The sequence below is a fragment of the Dermochelys coriacea genome, chromosome 14 (genome assembly GCF_009764565.3).
Source record: "Dermochelys coriacea isolate rDerCor1 chromosome 14, rDerCor1.pri.v4, whole genome shotgun sequence".
In the NCBI taxonomy this organism is placed as follows: domain Eukaryota; kingdom Metazoa; phylum Chordata; order Testudines; family Dermochelyidae; genus Dermochelys; species Dermochelys coriacea.
In genome coordinates, this window is record NC_050081.1 from 15,526,615 (window position 1) to 15,547,465 (window position 20,851).

The 20,851-nt window shown below is 45.1% G+C and overlaps 1 protein-coding gene across 6 annotated transcripts in view; it reads left to right on the plus strand.

Annotated features, from left to right (window-relative positions):
- Positions 1 to 551: 551 nt before the first annotated feature.
- The window catches only part of LLGL2 (LLGL scribble cell polarity complex component 2), a 60,062-nt gene continuing 39,762 nt past the window's right edge, over positions 552 to 20,851 (plus strand). For 2 of the 6 annotated variants that reach the window (XM_038372022.2, XM_043496384.1), the window contains exons 1-2: positions 555 to 684; positions 15,202 to 15,307. In XM_038372022.2, the coding sequence (XP_038227950.1) occupies positions 15,233 to 15,307 (75 nt within the window). In that variant the 5' untranslated portion in view covers positions 555 to 684; positions 15,202 to 15,232. Of the gene's footprint in view, positions 685 to 11,657; positions 11,677 to 15,201; positions 15,308 to 20,851 lie in introns of those variants that run through there. The other 4 variants (XR_006275514.1, XM_043496385.1, XM_038372023.2 and 1 more) reach the window with 3 other exon arrangements.

Consider the following 20,851-nt stretch of genomic DNA (forward strand, 5'->3'; position numbering starts at 1 on the left):
ACCTTTCCTTACCCTAGCAGATGTGTGTAGCACCATGCAGTTAGGGCTGAGTTGTCCTGTGCCATGTAACCCCTGTGCTTTAGAGCCTGGCTCCGATCTCAAACCGGTGTGAATTAGGAGTTGCCCCGTTTACACTAGGGCAGTTATACTGGTGTGAGACTGGAAGGGGCTCAGGGAGCAGGGTCCGGTGCTGGGGTTTCCCCCGTCCGTGCTCGTGCTGGGCGGGGTGCAGCCTAGTGGCTATTGCTTCCCTGGGCGCGGATGGAAACGGGGCGAGGCTGGCGGCGTGATGCGGCCGGCAGGTAAACCAAAGGGCAGCAGGCTGGGCGGGGCCAAGGCTCATTAGTATTCATGAGCTCGTTAGCATTCGCCTTGTATCCGTATCAGTTAGCTTGTTAATATTCACCGACGTATTAACAGTCAACTCCAGTCTACTGCCCTGAGGCGGTATTCATGAGCCTGGCTCGCCGCCTTCTGATTGGCTCTTAGAGGGAGGCGGTCGTGCGAATTATTCATGAGCACATGGGGCCACGCCCTGTTATTTGCATATCCGGTGAGCCCCGCCCCCTCCCGGAGGTATCCGCGAAGGAGAGGCGGCGGCGGCGGCGCTAGCGGAGGAGCCCCGTGGCCCAAGAGCCGGCTGCAGGGGACACCACAGCCCGCGGCCTCCTCCGGGCCCGTCAGGTGAATGTGGGGCCGAGCCGGGGGGGGGGCGGCACAAAGGACCGACACCCCCCTGGTCCGTGGGTTTGAGGGCCGGGCCGCCACGCTCCTGCCGGGCCCTCACCTGCCTGCCAGCCCGCGGAGCCGCCCTGGGCCTGTGAGCTCGGGGCTCCGCCGGGGCTGCGGCCGGGATCGTGGCGAATGGGGCTGGCCCCGCGGAGTGGGACCCCCGGGGCGGGCTTGAGGCTGCCCCTGGTGTAGCCGTGAGGAGGAACCCTGGCCGCCCTGCGGTGAGGCTGGGGAGCAGGGGGGAGCGCTCCCCTGGGCCTGCCGCTCCTCTTAGGGAGGCCGGGTACGAGGTGATGGGAAGTTGCCCCAGCAGGTAGGCGCTGGCTGGCCCTTTGGGGCGGAAATCCCCCCCCCCCCCCCCCGGAACTGGGCTGCAGTCGGTTCTCTAGCTAAACTGGGTGGATGTGTTTGATTTGTAAATCTGTGCTCCTGGTACTAATCTCTGTACCCGTTTACACTACTTCAGAATACCTGACTGAAAGGAATTGCCACAATAGCCCAAGCTCGCAAAAAGGGCTGGGTTCACTTGCATCATCTGCACAACAAAAGGTCTTGTAGCATGCCTTAGAGGTGAACGAATGTGTGCTCTGGCCAAGCAACAACAGAAGCAGATTCCAGAGCCCTGGGACTTTACCCCATAGAATACCCAACCTCTGCTCCCCCTCCCCCATAGTGCAAATCTGGGTTGACACAGACACAATCACAGAGAATGGTGCTTAGGGAACGAAATGGCTTCAAAGGCAGGCAAGACCCAAATGAAATAGTTTACTCATTTAGTGTCAAGACTAAGACAAATTATAAGTATATCCTGGCTGAGGGAAGGCATAGTTGCCAGATCAGGGTAAAACTTCAGTCCACAAGCAGTTTTGTTTCAGTGAAAACCTGAATACTTTGAAGTCTGAGTACATTCTGCAGTTGCCTTGTATCTTACTCATCAGTGGCCTTTTGGCAGGCATATATCCCAGCCACCGGTGGAATAGTTCGGCCAGTGATGTGTTAATGAACTAGGCAAATAATTATTTTTGGTGTCCCTTTCCCAAAGACAAGAGGGTGTCCGTCACATGACATCCCTGGGTCCATCCCATGTCTCTTCTCCTGTCTCACTCCCATGCTGGAATGAGGTGCTTGTCTCCTCTAGGGTATGTCTATGCTGCAATTAGACATCCACGGCTGGCCCATGCCAGCTGATTTGAGTTTGGACTAAAGTGCTGTTTAATTGCTGAATAGACTTTCAGCCTGTCCTCTGGGACTCTCCCACCACACACAGGGCTCCAGCTCCTGCCTAAATGTCTACATTGCAGTTAACAGCTCCTTAACCCGAGTCATCTGGCATAGGCCAGCTGTGAGTTTTTAATTGCTGTGTAGACATACCCCTACGTTGCTAGCTTTTTCCTGCAGCCTGGTGCTCCTGGAGGTGGAGTCCTGAAGGACAGAGTCTTCTGGCTGGCCCTGCCTTGCCACAGCCTGTGTTCTTGGGATAGTTTGAAAGCACTGATAACTTTGGGCCATGTGGCTGCTGCTTGTGGTAGAAATGCTCTCAGAATTGACACCTTAGGTGGTTGCCTACCCAGTCTGTCTGAAGCTCACTCTGGATAATGCTTGAGGCTGGATGCATTTCAGAGTATTGGACATCAGCTTTCTCCAACTTCTGTTAAGATTTCAAGCTTTAGATTTTTTTCTCCCAAGAGGCTTAATTTACTGCATTTGTTCTTCGATAGACATGTAAGCAATGGCTGTAAGCTTCTCTCCCAATGGAGTTTCTCCCTTGCACCTATGAAAAACCTCAGCGCTTTGCTGTAGCTTCCCTAGTTTAATTGTTGATTGATTAGAGTGATTCATGGTTTATATTTCCCTGAGGCACAAATATAAATATTGGTTTTGTGTGTGGTAATAGGTCAAGTACAGTCATCTGCCCACTTAGTTTTTCCTTCCAGGGGCTACCTGGCAGTAGATCAGGGGAGCATATAGCATCATGTCGTTAGGCACAGATAATAATGTAATACATTAAACTGAACAAGCTACTTGCCCTCTGACATTCTAAAGTGTAATTGCTGGTAGTAATTTTGTTTTGTAGATCTTCATCCTTATTACCTAGGCTCTACACTCAGACTAAATAGAAATGCTATATAACTACCTATTCGTTACCCATTGGCATGCTCGGTTAGTGTATTTGGGTGTTAATCCCTGCTTATAATGACCAAGTACGGCGTGTGTTCAACTTAATTTTTTTCCAAACTTGCAGTAAGATTTGTGACAGCTTTTGGAATGCATTTCACATGGTATAGGGCAGATGCCCTGCAACAACCATTAGGTAGCACAATGGGAATCTATATTCCTGAGTTCTGTTTCATACTGTGCCACTGGCTTCCTGTGTGAGACTGAACAAATCATGTAACCACTCTGTTTCCAGTTCCTCATCTGTAATTGGGTTAGTAATACTTCACTTCTGTTTGATGTGGCTTAGGCCTGGTCTGTATTTAAAACTTAGGTCGTCAACACTGGTACAGCGCTCAGCAGTGTGAAAAATCCACACATGGAGTGCCATAGCTATGCTGACCTAGCCCCTTGTGTAGACAAAGGCTGTGTCTACACTGTCACTTTCAGCGCTAAAACTTTAGTCCTTCAGGTCAAGTGAAAACACACACCCCTGAGTGACAAAAGTTTTAGCACTGAAAAGTGCCAGTATAGACAGTGCTTTATTGCTGGGAGCCGCACTCCTGGCGATAAAGCTACGACCCCTCGTTCGGAGTAGTTATTATTTTATTGACGGGAGAGCTCTCCCCAGTTACACGGCCCACGTGACTACATGGCCCACGTCACAGCGCTGTCGCGGCAGCACTGTAATGTAGGCAGTGTAGACATACTCATAGCTAGGTACAGGGAAGAAAGCTTCCATCAACCTTGCTACCTTTCCTGCAGTGACAGGAAGAATCCCTTCTGTTGCTGTAGTCTGCATCTATATTATGAGGTTACAGCGGCGTAACTACAGTGCCATAGATACGTGGCTGTAGCATCATAGTGGACATGGCCATAGTGTTTGTAAAGCAATTAGAGATTCTCTGAAGCACCCTATATATATATATATATATATATATATATATATATATATATATATATAAACACTAGTGTTAGTAGAGTAGAGCCCTTACAGTAAATTTCTCAAATTAGATTTTTGAAGTAGATAACAGTACAATGAAGTGAGCTGTAGCTCACGAAAGCTTATGTTAGTCTCTAAGGTGCCACGGGTACTCCTTTTCTTTTTGTGAATACAGACTAACACGGCTGCTACTCTGAAACCAGTACAAAAAAGAGTTATATTCATATGAAGGGTAGGATGTCTGGTGGGGGGAGAATGAGTGAAATGCCAATAACTAAAAACCTTTGAATAGTGACCCAGCTACTTCGCTGACAACCTTACCCTCTGAGTAGCCAACTGAGAATGCTTCAGTCAACAGGAATGCTATGACTGAGGGAGCCCAGGATGAGGCTGGATGCCAGAGGGAGGATGTTTGGTGAAATTCCCTGGGCTATTGAACTTCTTGCTTCTGGATATCAGGATATGCACATCACCTTTTACTTTCCAATGTAAGGCTGATGTCTTTGTAGGTCAGCTTTTTCCTCTCCCTACAAAAGACTACATGTAGTGTCTCCCACCATTCTACATCTTACGTGGCATGATTCCTAGAAACAGTCTTGCCAAGTAAGGATCAAAGATGGTCCATATGTACAGTGATTTTTTTTCCTCAATCTCTGCAGATTGTCCAGATGTTATGATGATAGGCTTTCTAGACATACCTAGAAGTGAGCTGTAGCTCACGAAAGCTTATGCTCAAATAAATTTTAGTCTCTAAGGTGCCACAAGTACTCCTTTTCTTTTTGTGAATACAGACTAACACGGCTGCTACTCTGAAACCTAGATAGAACTGTGTACTTGATCTTCAGAATATTTACAAGATTCCTTCAACCATATTGTATGCAATGTTGGTCCCAGAAGATTAGTGAGACAATGTGCGTGAGACTAACTTTTATTGAACCACCTTTTCTTGGTGAGAGAGACAAGCTTTTGAGCTTACAGAGCTCTTATTCAGGTCTGAGAAATCTACTCTGTTTGTGTCACAGATAAATGCAAGATGGTATAGATTGTTTAGCATAAGTAGTTAACACACATTTCAAGTGAAATGGCTTGTTGACATCTTTCCAGCCGTAAGGGGAAAATGGGAAAGAGGTGTGTGTGTGTGTGTGTGTGTGGAGGCATTAAATGGGTTACAGGTTTTGGTAATAAACGATAAATCTAGTGTCTGGTCAGTGCCCGATTTTTAGTATCTAGCCAAAGCTATGAATGTAAGCTCCTGAGTTCATTTTTTGAAAGTGTTGTGCAGGTTGTCTTTGAGGATTAGGACTGTGAGGTCAGATTAAAGAGTGATCGCTTTGTAAAAAGTGTTCACCCACAGTTGATTTAGTTTTTTGGTCTTTTATAATTTTTTGGTGAGAGTTCATTTGAGAACACAATGATTGTTTGGTTTCTTCCACGTTGTTGGTGTTGGGGCATTTAGTGAATTGAATGAGGTACGCCACATGTTGTGATAGACACATGTAGGAACCATGGATCATGAAAAATGTGGTGTGGGGGGTGTTGACTATCCTTGCATTGGAGTGATGTCTAGAGGTTTTGCATCTGTTGTTCTGGCAGGGTCTGGTGCTGCTTTTAGTTCGTGTGTCTTGGTCCATGGGCAGCTTGCTTCTGATGATGAGCTTGGAGAGGTTTGGGAGGTGTTTGAAGGCCAGAAGAGGGGGATCAGGAAAGATTTACTTCAGGTTTTTGTCACTTAGTATGCGTTGTAACTGTTTGATGATACCCTATCCTGCAACCCATACAGGGTGTGTTGTGGGTGTGTATATATATGTATGAAGATTTAAGTCATCAGCAAGTAGTTAGAATTTTTTTCTACATCTTTCCTTTTGGTGCTGTTGTGGTAATAAGGAGTCTTTGTGATGTCCTTCTCAATAGACCCACCATATTTCTGGCCTAAAAATGTTATTGCAACATGACTTTCAAGGTACCATATCTTCCTTCTATCCTTGAGTCACCCATTGTATTGGGAGAGTGTACCAAGAGCTCTGCATCACATTCAATAAATTTCTCTTCATAACATACTTTTCAAATGGAAAAGGCTTTTCTGTGCTATAGCATTTTGAAATCTCATGTATTCCAATGTTACCATGACATAGGGGGTACAAAAGAATCTGAATACAAGAGGTTTGGACAGAATTTCTGGACTCAGAAGGATTCGGTAGTTTTTAGCACTGTTCTGTGATAGTGCATGAACTTGCATGATTGACTTGAACATTTTTCCTTTACTTTTCAAGATTGCCTGGGAAACCCATCTTGGAAGCTTCAAACCTAGCGGGGGTGTGTGTGTGTGTGTGTGTGTGTGTGTGTGTGTGTGTGTGGTGGGAGGGTGGGTAGAGGATGGAGCACTGCCTGCTGTTGTATTTAATGAGTATTTGGTAGGTTATACTTTTGACTGTTAACTTCTATGATTCTGCAGAAGCTAAAAGTAGACTTGGATGGGAGAACCTGTCAGATCCTTCAGTCCTTCTCCTTGCTAGTGCAGGATTGTTCCTTACAAGACACTTTTTAGCATTTTGTCCAGTTTTTTAAAAAAAACTCCTAAGTGATGGTACTCCACCATTTGAGTTTTCCTCACCGTCTATTAGATTTCACTGCCAGAAAAGTTTTCCTGATATTCAGCCTAAACTGTCCCTTCTTTGACTTACTCTAACTACTACTGGATTAAATATCTCATTCTGGGAAGGTGGTCTGGAAAATCCCTGCCTTATGTCAAAGACTTGTAGGCTAGAGTGGCATCTCTGAGATCTCCAAGCTCTTTACATTCTGCAACTGTTCCTTTATTCAGACCTCTCTGCTGCTTTGTAATACTGCCCACTCTTCTGCAGTATCTCACTTGGCAACCAGTTGTTGCCGTAGCAGCTTGGATAAATTATAGCAGAGTGGATAAAAATAGATAGGTTTATTTCAAAAAATATAAAAAGATTTTTTTATTTAAACAACTATTTGAAACTAATACCATGTACGTTAAGGCCTAAATTTATTCTAATCTATGATCTACTCTTTCTGAAATCTTGAAAGACATTGTTTCTCGTCACCATCAGTTCATTTCACTAACTACAGGTAATACTTCCTTTGTTTAATAAATCAGTTTTAAATGCCAAATGTGTTTTGATACACTTTTATGTATTCAGCACATTTAAAGTAGATTTATTTACTTAACCAACTTTGAAATGCTGTGGTGTTTCTGGCATTCTTAATTGGACTTGAATTCCCATCCAAATAGAGCTTGACACAAAGCTCAGGTAATATATCAGAGGGATAAATACAGGAGAGGGAGAGGAATTATTTAAGCTCAGCACCAATGTGGACACAAGAACAAATGGGTATAAACTGGCCACCAGGAAGTTTAGACTTGAAATCAGACAAAGGTTTTTAACCATCAGAGGAGTGAAGTTTTGGAATAGCCTTCCAAGGGAAGCAGTGGGGGCAAAAGATCTATCTGGTTTTAAGATTCTACTTGATAAGTTTATGGAGGAGATGGTATGATGGGATAATGGGATTTTGGTAAGTAATTGATCTTTAAATATTCAGGGTAAATAGGACTAATCCCCTGAGATGGGATATTGGATGGATGGGATCTGAGTTACCCAGGAAAGAATTTTCTGTAGTATCTGGCTGGTGAATCTTGCCCATATGCTCAGGGTTTAGCTGACTGCCATATTTGGGGTCGGGAAGGAATTTTCCTCCAGGGCAGATTGGAGAGGCCCTGGAGGTTTTTCGCCTACCTCTGTAGCATGGGGCATGGTTGACTTGAGGGAGGCTTCTCTGCTCCTTGAAGTCTTTAAACCATGATTTAAGGACTTCAATAGCACAGACATAGGTGAGGTTTTTCATAGGAGTGGGTGGCTGAGATTCTGTGGCCTGCGCTGTGCAGGAGGTCGGACTAGATGATCAGAATGGTCCCTTCTGACCTTAGTATCTATGAATCTATAAAAAAAATTAATCATCTAGTACAGGGGTTGTCAACCTTTTAGAAGTGGTGTGCCGAGTCTTCATTTATTCACTTTAATTTAAGGTTTCGCATGCCAGTACTACATTTTAACGTTTTTTTAGAAGGTTTCTCTCTATAAGTCTATATATTGTATAACTAAACTATTGTTGTATGTAAACAAGGTTTTCAAAATGTTTAAGAAGCTTCATTTACAATTAAATTAAAATGCTGATCTTACAACGTCGGCCCGCTCAACCCGCTGCTAGCCTGGGGTTCCGTTCACCTAGGCCGGGAGCAGGCTGAGTGGGGCCTGCGGCTGGGACCCCAACTGGCAAGGGGCCGGCAGTCAGAACCCCAGGCTGAGCGGGGCTGGCAGACTGGGGCCCCGGCCGGTCTGGGGTTCTGTCTGCCGGCTCCTGCCAGCCAGGGTCCTGGCTGCCGGCCCTGCTCAGCCCGCTGCCGGTCTGGGGTCCTGGCCCTATCCACATAGAGTCCACATAGAGTAGGTACCTAGTTTCTCCCTGGTTCTGGCCCATTCTCTTCCTCTCTCTGCACTGAGATGAGGGTGGGAGTGCACTGAGAACAGGCTGGGGGTGAAGGAGCAGGCTGGAGGTTGGGGTGCAGGGTCTGGTCAGGAGCTAGAATGAGGGAGGGGGCTCAGGGTTGGGGCAGGAAGTTTGGGTGTGGAGTGCTTACCTGGGCAGCTCCCGTTTGGTGCTCAGGGTTGGGGTGGGGATGGAGATGTGGGGGTGCAAAAGACAGGGCATGGGGTGTGGGGGGGCTGGGTATGTGTGGGGGTGTGGGAGTCAGGGCAGGGGGCTGGGAGTGTATGAGGAGGGTGCAGGAGTCAGGGCAGGGGGCTGGGGTGTGTGGGGGGGTGCAGGGGTCAGGGCAGAAGGCTGGGGGTGTGTGAGAAGGGTGCAGGGGTCAGGGCAGGGGGCTGGGGTTGTGGGGGGGGGTCAGGGCAGAGGGCTGGGGGTGTGGGCTGGGGTCGTGGTTGTGCTTCCAGCCCCCTGCCCTGTGCAGCTCACGGCAGGAGGCTGGAGGGGATATGCCAATTCCATCCCCTTCCCCAAGGTCCCCGGAGCAGAGAGCACCTCTGCTTTTCCCTCTCCCACTCTGTAGCAAGGGTCATCAGCTGATCGGCCACAGGGAGGGAGAGGAGGAGAGGCAGGAACCCAGCATGCGGGGGAAGAGGCGTGGGGAGGGGGAAGCTTTCCTGCCCTGCAAGGAGAGAGCGGTGGGTGGAGAAGAGTGGGCCGGCCCGACAGGATTTTTAATGGCACGCTGCTGTCCTTGGCAGACAGCAGCGTGCCATTAAAAATTGGCTCACATGCCGTCGGTTACTGACCCCTGATCTAGTAAATAAAAAATGCATAATTCATCATTTTCTAACATAATAAAATGTAAAAATTAAGAATCTGAATAAATGTAGATAAGTTTTATATGATTGCTTAAACACATGGGTAGAGATGTAATATATCTTGCTGGTTTGCAATAAGAAGCACCATGTTTAGTGTAAAGGCTATAATTAGTTGCAATTCCATCATGTTTTTATGGTTGAGTCTCATTAATTGATAACTATTCTTTAGAACAAGAAGTACAAATGCAAAACACAATTAAAATCAATGATTTAAATCAAGGTTTCCTGCTTACTGATTTAATTCATTGTTAAAATTGGTTATTTAAATTGCTTTGATTTAAATCAGTGCACCCTGAACTTAGATGGTAACTGTGCCAGTGATGACAATTTGAGTTTTAGAATACAGCAAGGGATTGTATCATCAAATTATATTGATCCCTTTTACAAGCTAAAAAGTGGGAAATGGTATGCTTAAGTTCAGTTACCACTTTGCACTTGACCATCTCTAGCAGATTTTATTACCTGTGCCTGGAGAGTTGAGCTCACTTAAACACAAAAAGAAAAGCAGTACTTGTGGCACCTTAGAGACTAACAAATTTATTAGAGCATAAGCTTTCGTGAGCTACAGCTCGCTCTAATAAATTTGTTAGTCTCTAAGGTGCCACAAGTACTGCTTTTCTTTTTGCGAATACAGACTAACACGGCTGCTACTCTGAAACCTGTCACTTAAACACAGTAACCTTAAACATTAGTAGCTGAGTGCAGCTCTCTTGCTCTCTAATGTTAAGAGATTCTTTTAGAGATAAGGAGTAGCTCTCCATGACAATTGCTGTACTGATGCAAATAATTTTGCTAATATTTACTTCCATTTGGGTCAGTTCATAAAATTTAATTTTGAAGAACTAGAAATCACTTAGACATACCTTTTCTCACAACCAGTACTTGGCATTCATATGCCAGTAGTCCAAAGCTCTGTAAAGACAGAACGGATCCTCACAACAGCATGTAAATTAAGTGGATAAGCATTATAGAGAAACTGAGACAGAAAGGTGAAGTGACTTGCCCAAGGTCACATCAAGTCAATGGCAGAATTGGGAGTATTTACAACTCCTAACTTGCAGTCTGGTTCTCTTTTTTTCTTCTGGGCATGCTCTCTCTCTAGGAGAATATTGCCTACAATAGTCTATCTTCTCTTTGAATTCCCCCTCCCAATAAACCACCCACTAGAGTTTCTCAGGAGTCATTCAACCTGGTTTAAACTCTTTTTTTTTAAAGGGGGCTACACACCATCTGATGCATAGAACTGTCATTAGATGCTGGAACTTCTAGGAAAAAATCAGCACCTTTATTAGAGTGGCGATCATGAAAACCTGGTCTCAGGCATATATACCCTAACTCTTACGCCGTTGTTCCTGTTCATGCAGTGGCATAGGTGGGGCATGTTTGTGTTAGTCTTCCTTCCTAAACATCCTAGCACTTCTACCGCAATTGTGAACAATGGCAGAACTGCTAGTGTAGACTTGCTGTTGTCATCTAACCCTTGCTGAGAGAGTCGACTTTAGCAGTCCCATCATTGCTACCACTGGCAGAGCTGTATTGGTCTTAGTAACACTGGGAAACTTTCGGTAGTTTAGAGAAAGTCTAGTATAGATGAGGCCTTGTTGGCAGTTGCTGCAATAAGAGTAGTAAATTCTTGAGGTGTAAACAAAACTTGGCTGGGGAGAAGGGCTTGCTGCTACTTACCCTTTTTAACAGAAGCAATTCCTTACTGTTGAAATCTCACATGGGAGGATCCCATGAGGTGGAGGAGAAGAGAGGGGAGAGAACAACAAGCAGGAGTCTAAAGCTTTGAAATCTCTAAATGGTCTTGATATGCCCTAGAGAGCATCTTTGAATCATTTGCCAAGCTTTGAACTATTGTCAAGGGGAGAAGTTGGAATGGCGACTCAACCTGAACAAAGGCTGTTTGGGAAGAGTACTCTCTCTGCCCTGTTCTACGCCCATCCTGTGTTCTCTGAGTAAACACACATGTAAGCTGCATATGAACATTCTGGCTTCTTCGCTTAAATATCAGCCTGTTCCGAACTATGTGGCATATGTGCCTGTTGTGAATTTTTGGCATCTAAAAGTCTGATTGTAATAGCTGTCTGTGTGTCTGTATTGAATGGAAACAGGATCCTCTCGCAGCTTGGACTCGCCCTGCCATACTGTGTGAACAATGGAGAGTAATAGACTTGTTGCTGAGTCTAATTGAACGCAGCTAGGAGGGCATCTCATAATGTTTGTCTGAGCATAGAGCCAGGGACGATAAAGGAGCTAGCTTTAAGTGGCCCATTATGAGCCTGGCTGCAAGGTGGTTTGTCTGTCACATGTTATGTTTCAACTTGTTCACTGTCAAGATGGACTGGAATCTGGGATATTGTTACCTGCAGATGGGCTGACCTCAGATTCTCTTCAGCTGAGAGGCAGCCTTTACCTAGAGAAGAGGTAGTGCTGCTAAGGAGCCTGTAATTTCTGGTAAGAGGCTGATCTTCATTTTCTCGTAGGCTTTAATGCCCTGCAAAATACAACAACTCCAGACAAAGCAGACATGGCTTCGGAGGCTCCACTCTGGCTACTCGTGGCCACTGCTATGACCACATGCTGTCTGCAGTGAATGTATTTGTGTCTATGTTCTCTAATTGCAGCGCACATCGGGGCTGCAGTTTTATGTAAGACATCAGAGAAGGGCATTTCTGAGAGAAATTGGGCTGGCAAAAAGGAAATGTGCACCTGTGAGACAAGATGATACAGATTATGTGGAATCTTCATTCTTTTTGGCAAATCTCCTTTGACTGCAGTGTGCATCAGTTTGCACGGTGATGTACCTTGGTGCTAGTTGCTATTAGATTCCTTGATGCCAGCTATTATTAAGGTTCCTTAGCCGGTTTAACAGGTCATTGTGGGCTGGATTGTGAATGCTACCTCTCTTGGCATAAGCATGTATAAGCAGCATGTGTTAAATGCAATAATCATTCCTAAACTTTGTTACAGGACATGAGCAGCTGTATTTACCGATCCTTTGAAAATAACCCCCCCACTTTCCTTTAAGAAAAGGAGTACTTGTGGCACCTTAGAGACTAACAAATTTATTTGAGCATAAGCTTTCGTGAGCTACAGCTCACTTCATCGGATGCATTCAATGCCTTCTTGCCTTTGTTTACTGTGAGTATTTGTCTGTGCTGCCTTGTTGGCACATGGAAGTCTCCTTTCCTCATACCTGTAAAACCAGTTACTTTGAACTAGTTACTTGAAGTTTCTGTGTGGGTTTTCCTGGTTTCACAGGCCCAGGATATTGATTGCCAGAGACACACCCTTTCCCATTTTTACTTTCCCTGTCTGGCTAAGGCCAAAGTTGCTGCATATGGGTGTGATACTCTTTCTTTGCATAGCACAACAGGTTGTCACTTCTACAGCCACTGCTCACTTCTTCTTAGCGTATGCGCAATGTGCCTCAGGTGGCATGTGACCAGGATTCATCACCAGATTTGGTCCGATGGTTGGATCATTTGCTTCTCTGTCTTGGGCCGGGGAGTGCAAGGTGAACGCTGATCCATGGAGAGAGCTATGTACTTAGATGTTTTACTCTTCTCTGAAAAGTCTATCGTGCAAACATGGTGAAAGGTTAGAATTATTTGGTGTAGGTTTTCAGATCACCTTGCAGAGACTTTGGTTTTTAAATGTGTTCCTGCTTTTTGGCTATGCTCCTCTCCCCTTTTATTTTGATATTCCCTGCTGTCAAGGTTTGTGTGTCAGACAGCTAGGTACCATTTCTTCACACCTGCTAGTACTCTGATGGCTTTCATTTTCACCCCAATCATGCAAATATACCAAGCAGCTCAGGTTTACTCTCCCTTCTCTGTCAGTGGGGAATGGATAGGGAAGAAAGCATGCAGGAATGACAATTGGAAAGCTGTATCCTGTGTAGTTGTAGCTGTGTTGGTCGCAGGATGTTAGAGAGACAAGATGTGTCAGATAATATCTTTTATTGGATCAACTTCCTGTTGGTGTGAGAGATGAGCTTTTGAGCCACACAGCTCTTCTTCTGCGAAAGGTGCTCCCAGTATCACAGCAAAATGCACGGTGGAACAGATTGTTTTGCATAAGTAGTTAGCTCATATTTTAAGGGACCATTCAAGGAAAGCTGATGATTAGGTAGTACCTGCTGATATCTCTAGATACTGGGGCGGTGAGGAGATCATGGTGGGTTCCTTTCCTTTCGTTTGTGAACCTGAAAATGTACTGTGTGTTTGATTAGAGATGTTGCAAGTTGAGCTCTGGGATTGTTCTGGGGCTAATTGCTATAACCCTGACTTTCAGAAGTGCTGAGCACCCATAACACCACTGAAGTCAGTAGGAAGGAGGTGCAGGTGCTTGGCATCTCTGAAAATCAGATACAATATTGCTGTAATAGTAACGATGCACTGAGTTATTCATGGACTATCTGAGCCTGCTCTAAGCTCCTGTCAGAATCTTACTGCTACAACTGCCTGATCCATTCCTTTGCTCCCTCCTTCCTTAACCAGTCTAAATGGTGCTCCACCCAAACCAACCTTCTACATGCTAATGATACTGAAGTATCCTAGTGGCAAGTGTAGGTGCAAACCCAGGACTGTACATTGGGATTACTCCTTGATATCTGACATGCAGAAAAGACAGAGCTGTTTGCTCACCAGAACTTGCTGATTTTGTCATTTTGTACTTTTAGTTTGCTCTTTAAATTTAAACTTCTGCTGGCCTTGCTGGGAGGTATAATAAAACCCTGCAGGAATGACTGGCTGATTTATGGCCTTTGGTTGATTACCTCATTATTGGCAGGAATGCAGAGATGGATTCGTATAGAAGTGGGGTAATAGAAGCACCAAGATGCTGCAAAGGCTTTCTCTTTTCTGCTCCTTCTCAGATCATTGTGGGTGGATAGTGCTTTAAATTACCTGTCCAGTCCAGTGATTTGAGTCAAATGTCCCAGGCCCCATGTAGGCTGGGGCACAGATATAAAGAATAACTCTCCTTCCTGGCAAATTCTGACACACATTTTAAACACTTTGGAAACAATTACACGATAAATTTCCAACTTGCTCCACATATGTACACACCCCTTCCTTGGGAAAAATCCACACCCTAGGTCTGAATCTTCAGGTTCTACCCATTCGCTGTACTCCTTTCTGTCCTGGAGAGTGACATAAGGTTTTACCTTTGCTGCACTGGCTGAATACTAGAATCCATATCCTGCTGTCCTAAGTGGTGGTGCTGGTATGCTAGGCAGGGCTTTTTATTTCTGCATTAGGTGCTCCAAGTGGATCATAAAATGTTGAAGTGGTAGAATTTACAAGGTTCAGAGCACTATACTTTCTTGTAGTGCTGCACTGAGGCACAGGTGCATTATTCTCTCCCCCTTCCCCCTTAGTAGAGGATTAAGCTTGATGATTTACAGAAGCAGGCTAATAATTAACCTAACTACATTCCAGGCAACTCCAGCTCCTTATGCTATACCCATGATGCCAGCCTAATGTTTACTTCCCCTCCTCAGCTCAGTAGCCATAGGGTTATCTGGGGTAAAAACTGATACTAGTCTATGCTGCCACCAACTCTGGAAGTTAGGTGGATTTTTGAGCTGGTTTCTTTAAACATTTATCTGACTGCTGTGGTATCCTTTTGCATTCTGTCACTTGTCATCTTTCTTGGACGAGATCAGGTGAAGAGATTTTTTAAAAAAATGTGGCAAAGTGTAAACTGCATTGTTTGTTTTTAAAAGCCACAGGGATTCTAGAATTTAGTATGAAAAAAGGGATTATGCAAACCAAATCCTACTATCTGGGATAATGTGCTGCAGTGGTGGTGAGTTTTAGTCCCTGTTAACTCCCCATATAGCTGTGCTGTCTCATCCAGGCCTGAAGAATTCCATGTTGTTTGCTGAAACAAAATAAAGGACCCAATTCTGATTGGGTGTTTTTTATACTCTAAAACCCCACTTGTTTAAACATGATTTTGCTTTTTTACTAGGTTTCTGGTGCCAGGTGGTTAAAGAGGGAAAATGAGAAGATTTTTGAGACACGGTCATGATCCTGTAAGAGAGAGGCTCAAGCGTGACCTTTTCCAGTTTAACAAGGTATGGTGGGCTCTTCAAATGAGCTTTAAGGGAAACAAGCATGAAAGAGCAAATCTGTCCATAGTCACTGAAGAGAAAGGAGGGAAGGTTCATTCAGGTATGTATGAAAAAGCTAGATACAACAGGTGGATTGCCTTCGTATTTGGTAAATCAAAGCTGTTTTTTTGCAATCTGATGCAAACATGTTTGTACGTGTGCATGTCTTAAGCTCACAGGCCATTCCTGGGCTTTGAGATACCACATTCTTGGTTTTAGGTCTGTGTCCACGAGAAAACAGATTACTAGCATTTTCTCTTTGAGGGGGTGAGGAGATTATTTCAGTGTGACCATAGTCTTGCTGTGACTAACACATAGGACTTTTAAAGTGTTTTGAGTCTTTAACGTGCTACACACATTCTCACAACACCTCTATGAAGGAAGTAAATATTATTCCCATTGTACCAACGGTGTCACCTGGGAAAGGACTGAGACAGAGAAGCTGTGACTTGGCTGACATTGCCGAAGGAGTCTCTGTCAGAGCCACGATTAGATTTTAGGTGTCCTGTTCTCAGGCCATACTTCAACTGGTTAATGCAGAAGTGAGTACATGGGATTCAACTGGGGGACGTTATATAGGCAGCTCTTTGGGCAAATGTGACTGTGCTGTTGTCCTGCCAGTTTAGAAGCTGCACATCCAGGTTTTTGTGGTGGTTCCATTCTCTGCAAACAGCCCTCTCTGAGCACTCGTATCCACCCAGCACTTGGAGAGTTCTGTTTAGTTAGGAAACCTTGTGTGCCTATTTGTCAAATGCCTAGCATACCTTCACTGCTGTATCTTTCTCTGCTTTATGTGATACTTTCTGACTTTAGTGGTGGTATTTGATTTAGTCCTACAAAGGAAAATGTGATATTTACAAGATGATGACTTTCTGTCTAAGACACTACTTTTTAGTAATTTATTATTTGTAATTAGTCACAGTATTTAAGCAAAAATGACCCCTTATACACTCTTCTTTGTTAGCAAGGGATTGATTGGAAACACTTATTGCTAGGAGAAGCTACAGATTACTTTTCTAGCAAGGAATCCTTTGTCATTTTTTACACTTTTTTCCCAGCAAAGATATGGCTATTAATCTTGTAGTCTTCCATTATTACTTGTAGAGTGATGATAGAAAGGGTTTCAGAGAAGCAAACTTTAGGTATAATGGAGACCTCCATAAGACTGGCAAGTCCTAAAAAGTCAGACTTAGGGTTTGGCATGTAGGAGGTTATGACTTTGAGGAGCCAAGAGGTTAAGAATGTTTTCTACTGCTTGTGAATGGTCCTTGTTAAACATGAAGGTCAAGCTTCATGAACACTTTAGTTCCTGTTCTTTAGCACTTTCATGAATTTATTCTTCAAAAGTCCTCAAGTATAATGCTGGATAAGAACTTGACTGGGAAGGAACTAGTAACAGCTCAGATTTTTTTTTATCTAATTTCAGTTGAGAGTCTACAGTATCTAATCAGTGCAGTCAGGTTGTATCTCTTATGTCTGTTAATCATATTTAAGTACTACACGTGTTGCTTTTGAGGGCTAATATTATGTAACATAAAATATGGTCACAGGACACAAGATATTCCCACCATAGTTCTCTTATTGCACATTCTTGTATAAAGATTAAATGTGAATCCCTTTTGTACATATAAATTCATAGTGCTACTTATATTCGTGGGATATGCTGATGCAGTAACTACAAGTAAGGCTATGTCTACATAGCAGCTGGGAGGCTGCTTCCCAATGCAGGTAGACAGACGTTCACTAGCTCTAATGCAGCTAACATGCTAAAAATAGTAGTGTCGCTTCGGTGGCATTGGCTAGCTGCCCGAGTACAATCCTGCCCAACCCCCTGAGGATGTATTTGCATGGCTAGCCCATGCTGCTGCAGCCACATTGCTGTCTTTTGTGCACTAACTTGAGCAGAGCCAGTGCATGTCTGTTTACCAGTGCCGGGAAGCACCCACCCCAGCAGCTGTGTAGACCTGCTTTCAGGGCCAGATTAACCTTTTGTAGGCCCGGCGCCAAACATATCTGTGGGCCCCCATGGAGGCAATGGAGCATGGCACACAGAGGTCAGTCCCCAGAGTGAGTGGCCAGCCAGGGGCATGGAATGGCAAGGGCGGCCCTGCTCCACTCAGCCCAGTGCGAGGGCAGTATTTACAAACCAGCAGTTGCCAGATGTACAGTGGCCCTCCCGGTCCTGTGCTGCCAGCATGTCCCTTCCCTTTGAGGACGGGCCCATGCCGTGCCACATAGCCCCCCTGCCCAACATGAACACCACCCCAACCCCCTAAGGCCACAGTCTCCCAGGACCCACTATGCCCAGTAGCCCCGCCCCTGGCCAAACCCCCCTCCACAAATGCACAGCACCCTGCACAACAGCACCCCTGTCCAGTGCCCCTCTGCCCACAGCCCCACCACAACTGCCCACAGCCCCACACAGAACCCCCACTCCCTAGTGCTCCAACACACACATCTTCCCTGCCCCCTCACAGCCCAGCACTCCTCTGTGTTCCCCCCCCCCCCCCGAGGCTCACTTCCTCACACCTCGCCTCCCGGCTGCACATCACCGGCCCTACTGGGACATGAGTCTGCCAGGCAGAGCCGGCAGCACAGCCAGGGCTAGTCCCAGGGCAGCGAATTGCTCCAGCCCCTCAGGAGAGGTGGGATCAGTCAGGCCAGGGTCTGTCCCGACCGGGCTCCCTCAGGACTCGCTTGCTTGGAGGGGCTCAGCTAAGTCGTCCTGTCCTGTCCCCACCCTAGATCTCCCCTGCCCCCACAACTGACCAAGATTGGTCAGGCTTCTGCACCTGTCCCAGGCAGCTCAGCTCTGGGGAGACAGGCGGGGCCCCACAGATGGTGGGAAGTAGAGACTGTCCGGAGCCGGAGGTGCACTGGGGTCTGGCCAGGGGGCAGAGAAGAGCCAGTGGGTGGGTCCGTGGGGTAGAGAGGAGGCCTCTGCCAGCCGGTGGGCAGGCCAAGTGGTGGGCAAGGGGTAGCCAGCAGGCTGGCGGGGTCTAGGGGCGCAGTGCTAGTGGAGCAGGCCGGGGCCCCTTCTGAGCATGGGCCCAATTCCATGGTGCCATTGGCACCATTATAAACCCGGTACTGCCTGCTCTAACAGATTTGTACTACAAAAATAAACAGGAGCACTCCAGTGAATAAAGAGAAGAGGACAATTTCTTCTCTAGAGGCTGAGATGTATCCTCCTCCTTCACCCTTATACAGAGCTTGTCATTCTATCAGTACAGGCACAAGTTAGTCTTCAGTTTGTCTAACTTCTCTCCATGCTGGGATGTATGTGCAGTACGTCAAAAGTTGAGTAGTGTAAATACTGACTGGTTAGTGTAAGGGAGAAAATTGAATGGGCAGTAGACAGAATCTTGGTGACAAAAATATAATGCCCTAATAACCTGGGGCACGGTCTTTTCCTATTTTGCTGACATTAGTATATCAATTGGAAAGCCTAAATTTTTGATGGGAGATGACAAATTTCTGGGATTTTTCCTTGTACAGCATTTAATTGTTGGACTGTCCCAGAATCCTATGATGCAGAAACCAGGCAAATAGACATGGTCCCAGAAAGCGTGGTCTTGACATTTCCTCAAATGATGCTTCGTTTCCAGTGCTTATGGGATCTCCACACCTACAATGTTGTGGTTCTCCAATTAAAATAGAGCTATATATTCTGGGATGCTTTCTTCCCCTAAAATCTGTCTTGTGTAGCCAGTCATCCTTTGAATCCTCCCAGCTAGACTGCTCCAAGAGTCCTATTTCGTTTGGTGGGATTATTGGACTGTGGCTCTGTGCATTGGTCAATATGAATGATTACAGCTATGGAGAAGGTGTGTGTGATTTTTTTTTTTTTTTAAACATTAGCTTTGGCTCCTTCTCCATCCCAGTTTAGCTGTATCTCCTGAGGGTTGTTTCTCATTTTAGACCTGTATCTAACTGCATCACACACAGACCTGGCTGCTTCTTGCTCTTTCTTCAATATTAGATGTAAAATTCAGTAGTTCTGATGTTGGTAATTAGCAGTAAATCACTATAGCTACATACTCAAGTAATGAATTGGCTATGAGGGTGTAATCCCAATGAAATCAGTGGAGTTGCATCTTCTTATACCAGCAATGAATGGGGCTATTTTAAGGACATGCCTCCTGCCTAAGTTGATGCAATTGTTCAGTTGGGATTTTAAGCATTTTAAAGGCTTATGTCTCCCAGCTTGGTTCTCTCATCTCCTCCCTCTTCTGTCTGCACTCCAGAGTTTACCTCTTGTCAGAAATGGGACAACCCAGAAAATTCTGAAGGACTGACCTGTGCAGCCAGGCTAGCTTTCCAGCCTCTCTTCTATTAAACTCTTGTAACAACATGTGCTCTTTAAATGATTGTCTTTCCACATTCTGTGTGGATGACTTGGCTTTGCATACCTCTCTCTGTATGACCAAGAACTACCCTTACTTGTATATACCTGTTTGTTTTTTAGCTCAATAGGTAGCACAGAGTGAAAGGTTTGTGTACTTGACAATCTACTTTTTTTTTTTTTTTTAAAAAAGTTCATCCTCCTTTTAGCATAATATCTGATACCTTTGGCTCAGTCCCAATCCTGCAAGACAAAGCATGTTTAGACTGGCACTGTCTGATTAGATGATAGGTAACACATAGGTGAACCAGCCTGTCCTGCAGCTGAGTTGCCAAACTGGGTTATAGTAGAAAAGATATTACTTCACCTGCCTTTTCTTATGAAATTGGAAGCATTCCATGTAATTTATGGCAGAGATGTGCTCTGCATTTTTCCTTCTCTTCAACCCTCTTGCTAACTGGTGTGATGGATGGTTGATTTTAACTCACTGAATAAGGAACTATGTCAAACAGATTTAACACCCACTGGCCTCATTGTTGTCTTCAAAGGGAGTATTTAATAAAGATGCAGTTCTTTTATTTTGCATTGTCATAAAATGTTTGAATAGGAGTGCAGGGGAGAGAAAGGAGGAGGAACAGCTATGAGCCCAATCCATTCAACTTCAGTTTGGGTTGAATCAGCTGTTAGCTATATTTGCTGCAAAAAAGAAATGGGCAAATGTGAAACACCTCTGTTCACAAATGCCGCTGACACCAGGCTTCCACTTGCCCCGAACTTGAAAATCGTTTTTGCAGTTTTAGGAGAATGAAAATGAAACCACCTAGCTCACCTAAAAGAAACAAAAAGGTCCTTTTTGAGAAGGGGATGACATTGCTGTCACACCAGTACTTTATATGCACCAGTATAAGGCTCTATTGTACTCTCATCCTCCCTTCCCCCACTAGAGGTTCACCTGCTGAACAGGTTAAAGTACAGGCTGCTTTCATCAGCCAGACATGAATGAGGTAAAACAGGGACAGCCAAACAGCTGCTGCCTTAGTTCTGGCTTCACTGTGCTATTTGCAAGGAGAAAGAAATCTGCAGAGAGATCTTGGTTAATCAGTGGAGAGAGAAATCTGTATGGAAAGTCACACCACAGGGCCGAAGCTGAACACTGCAACAAA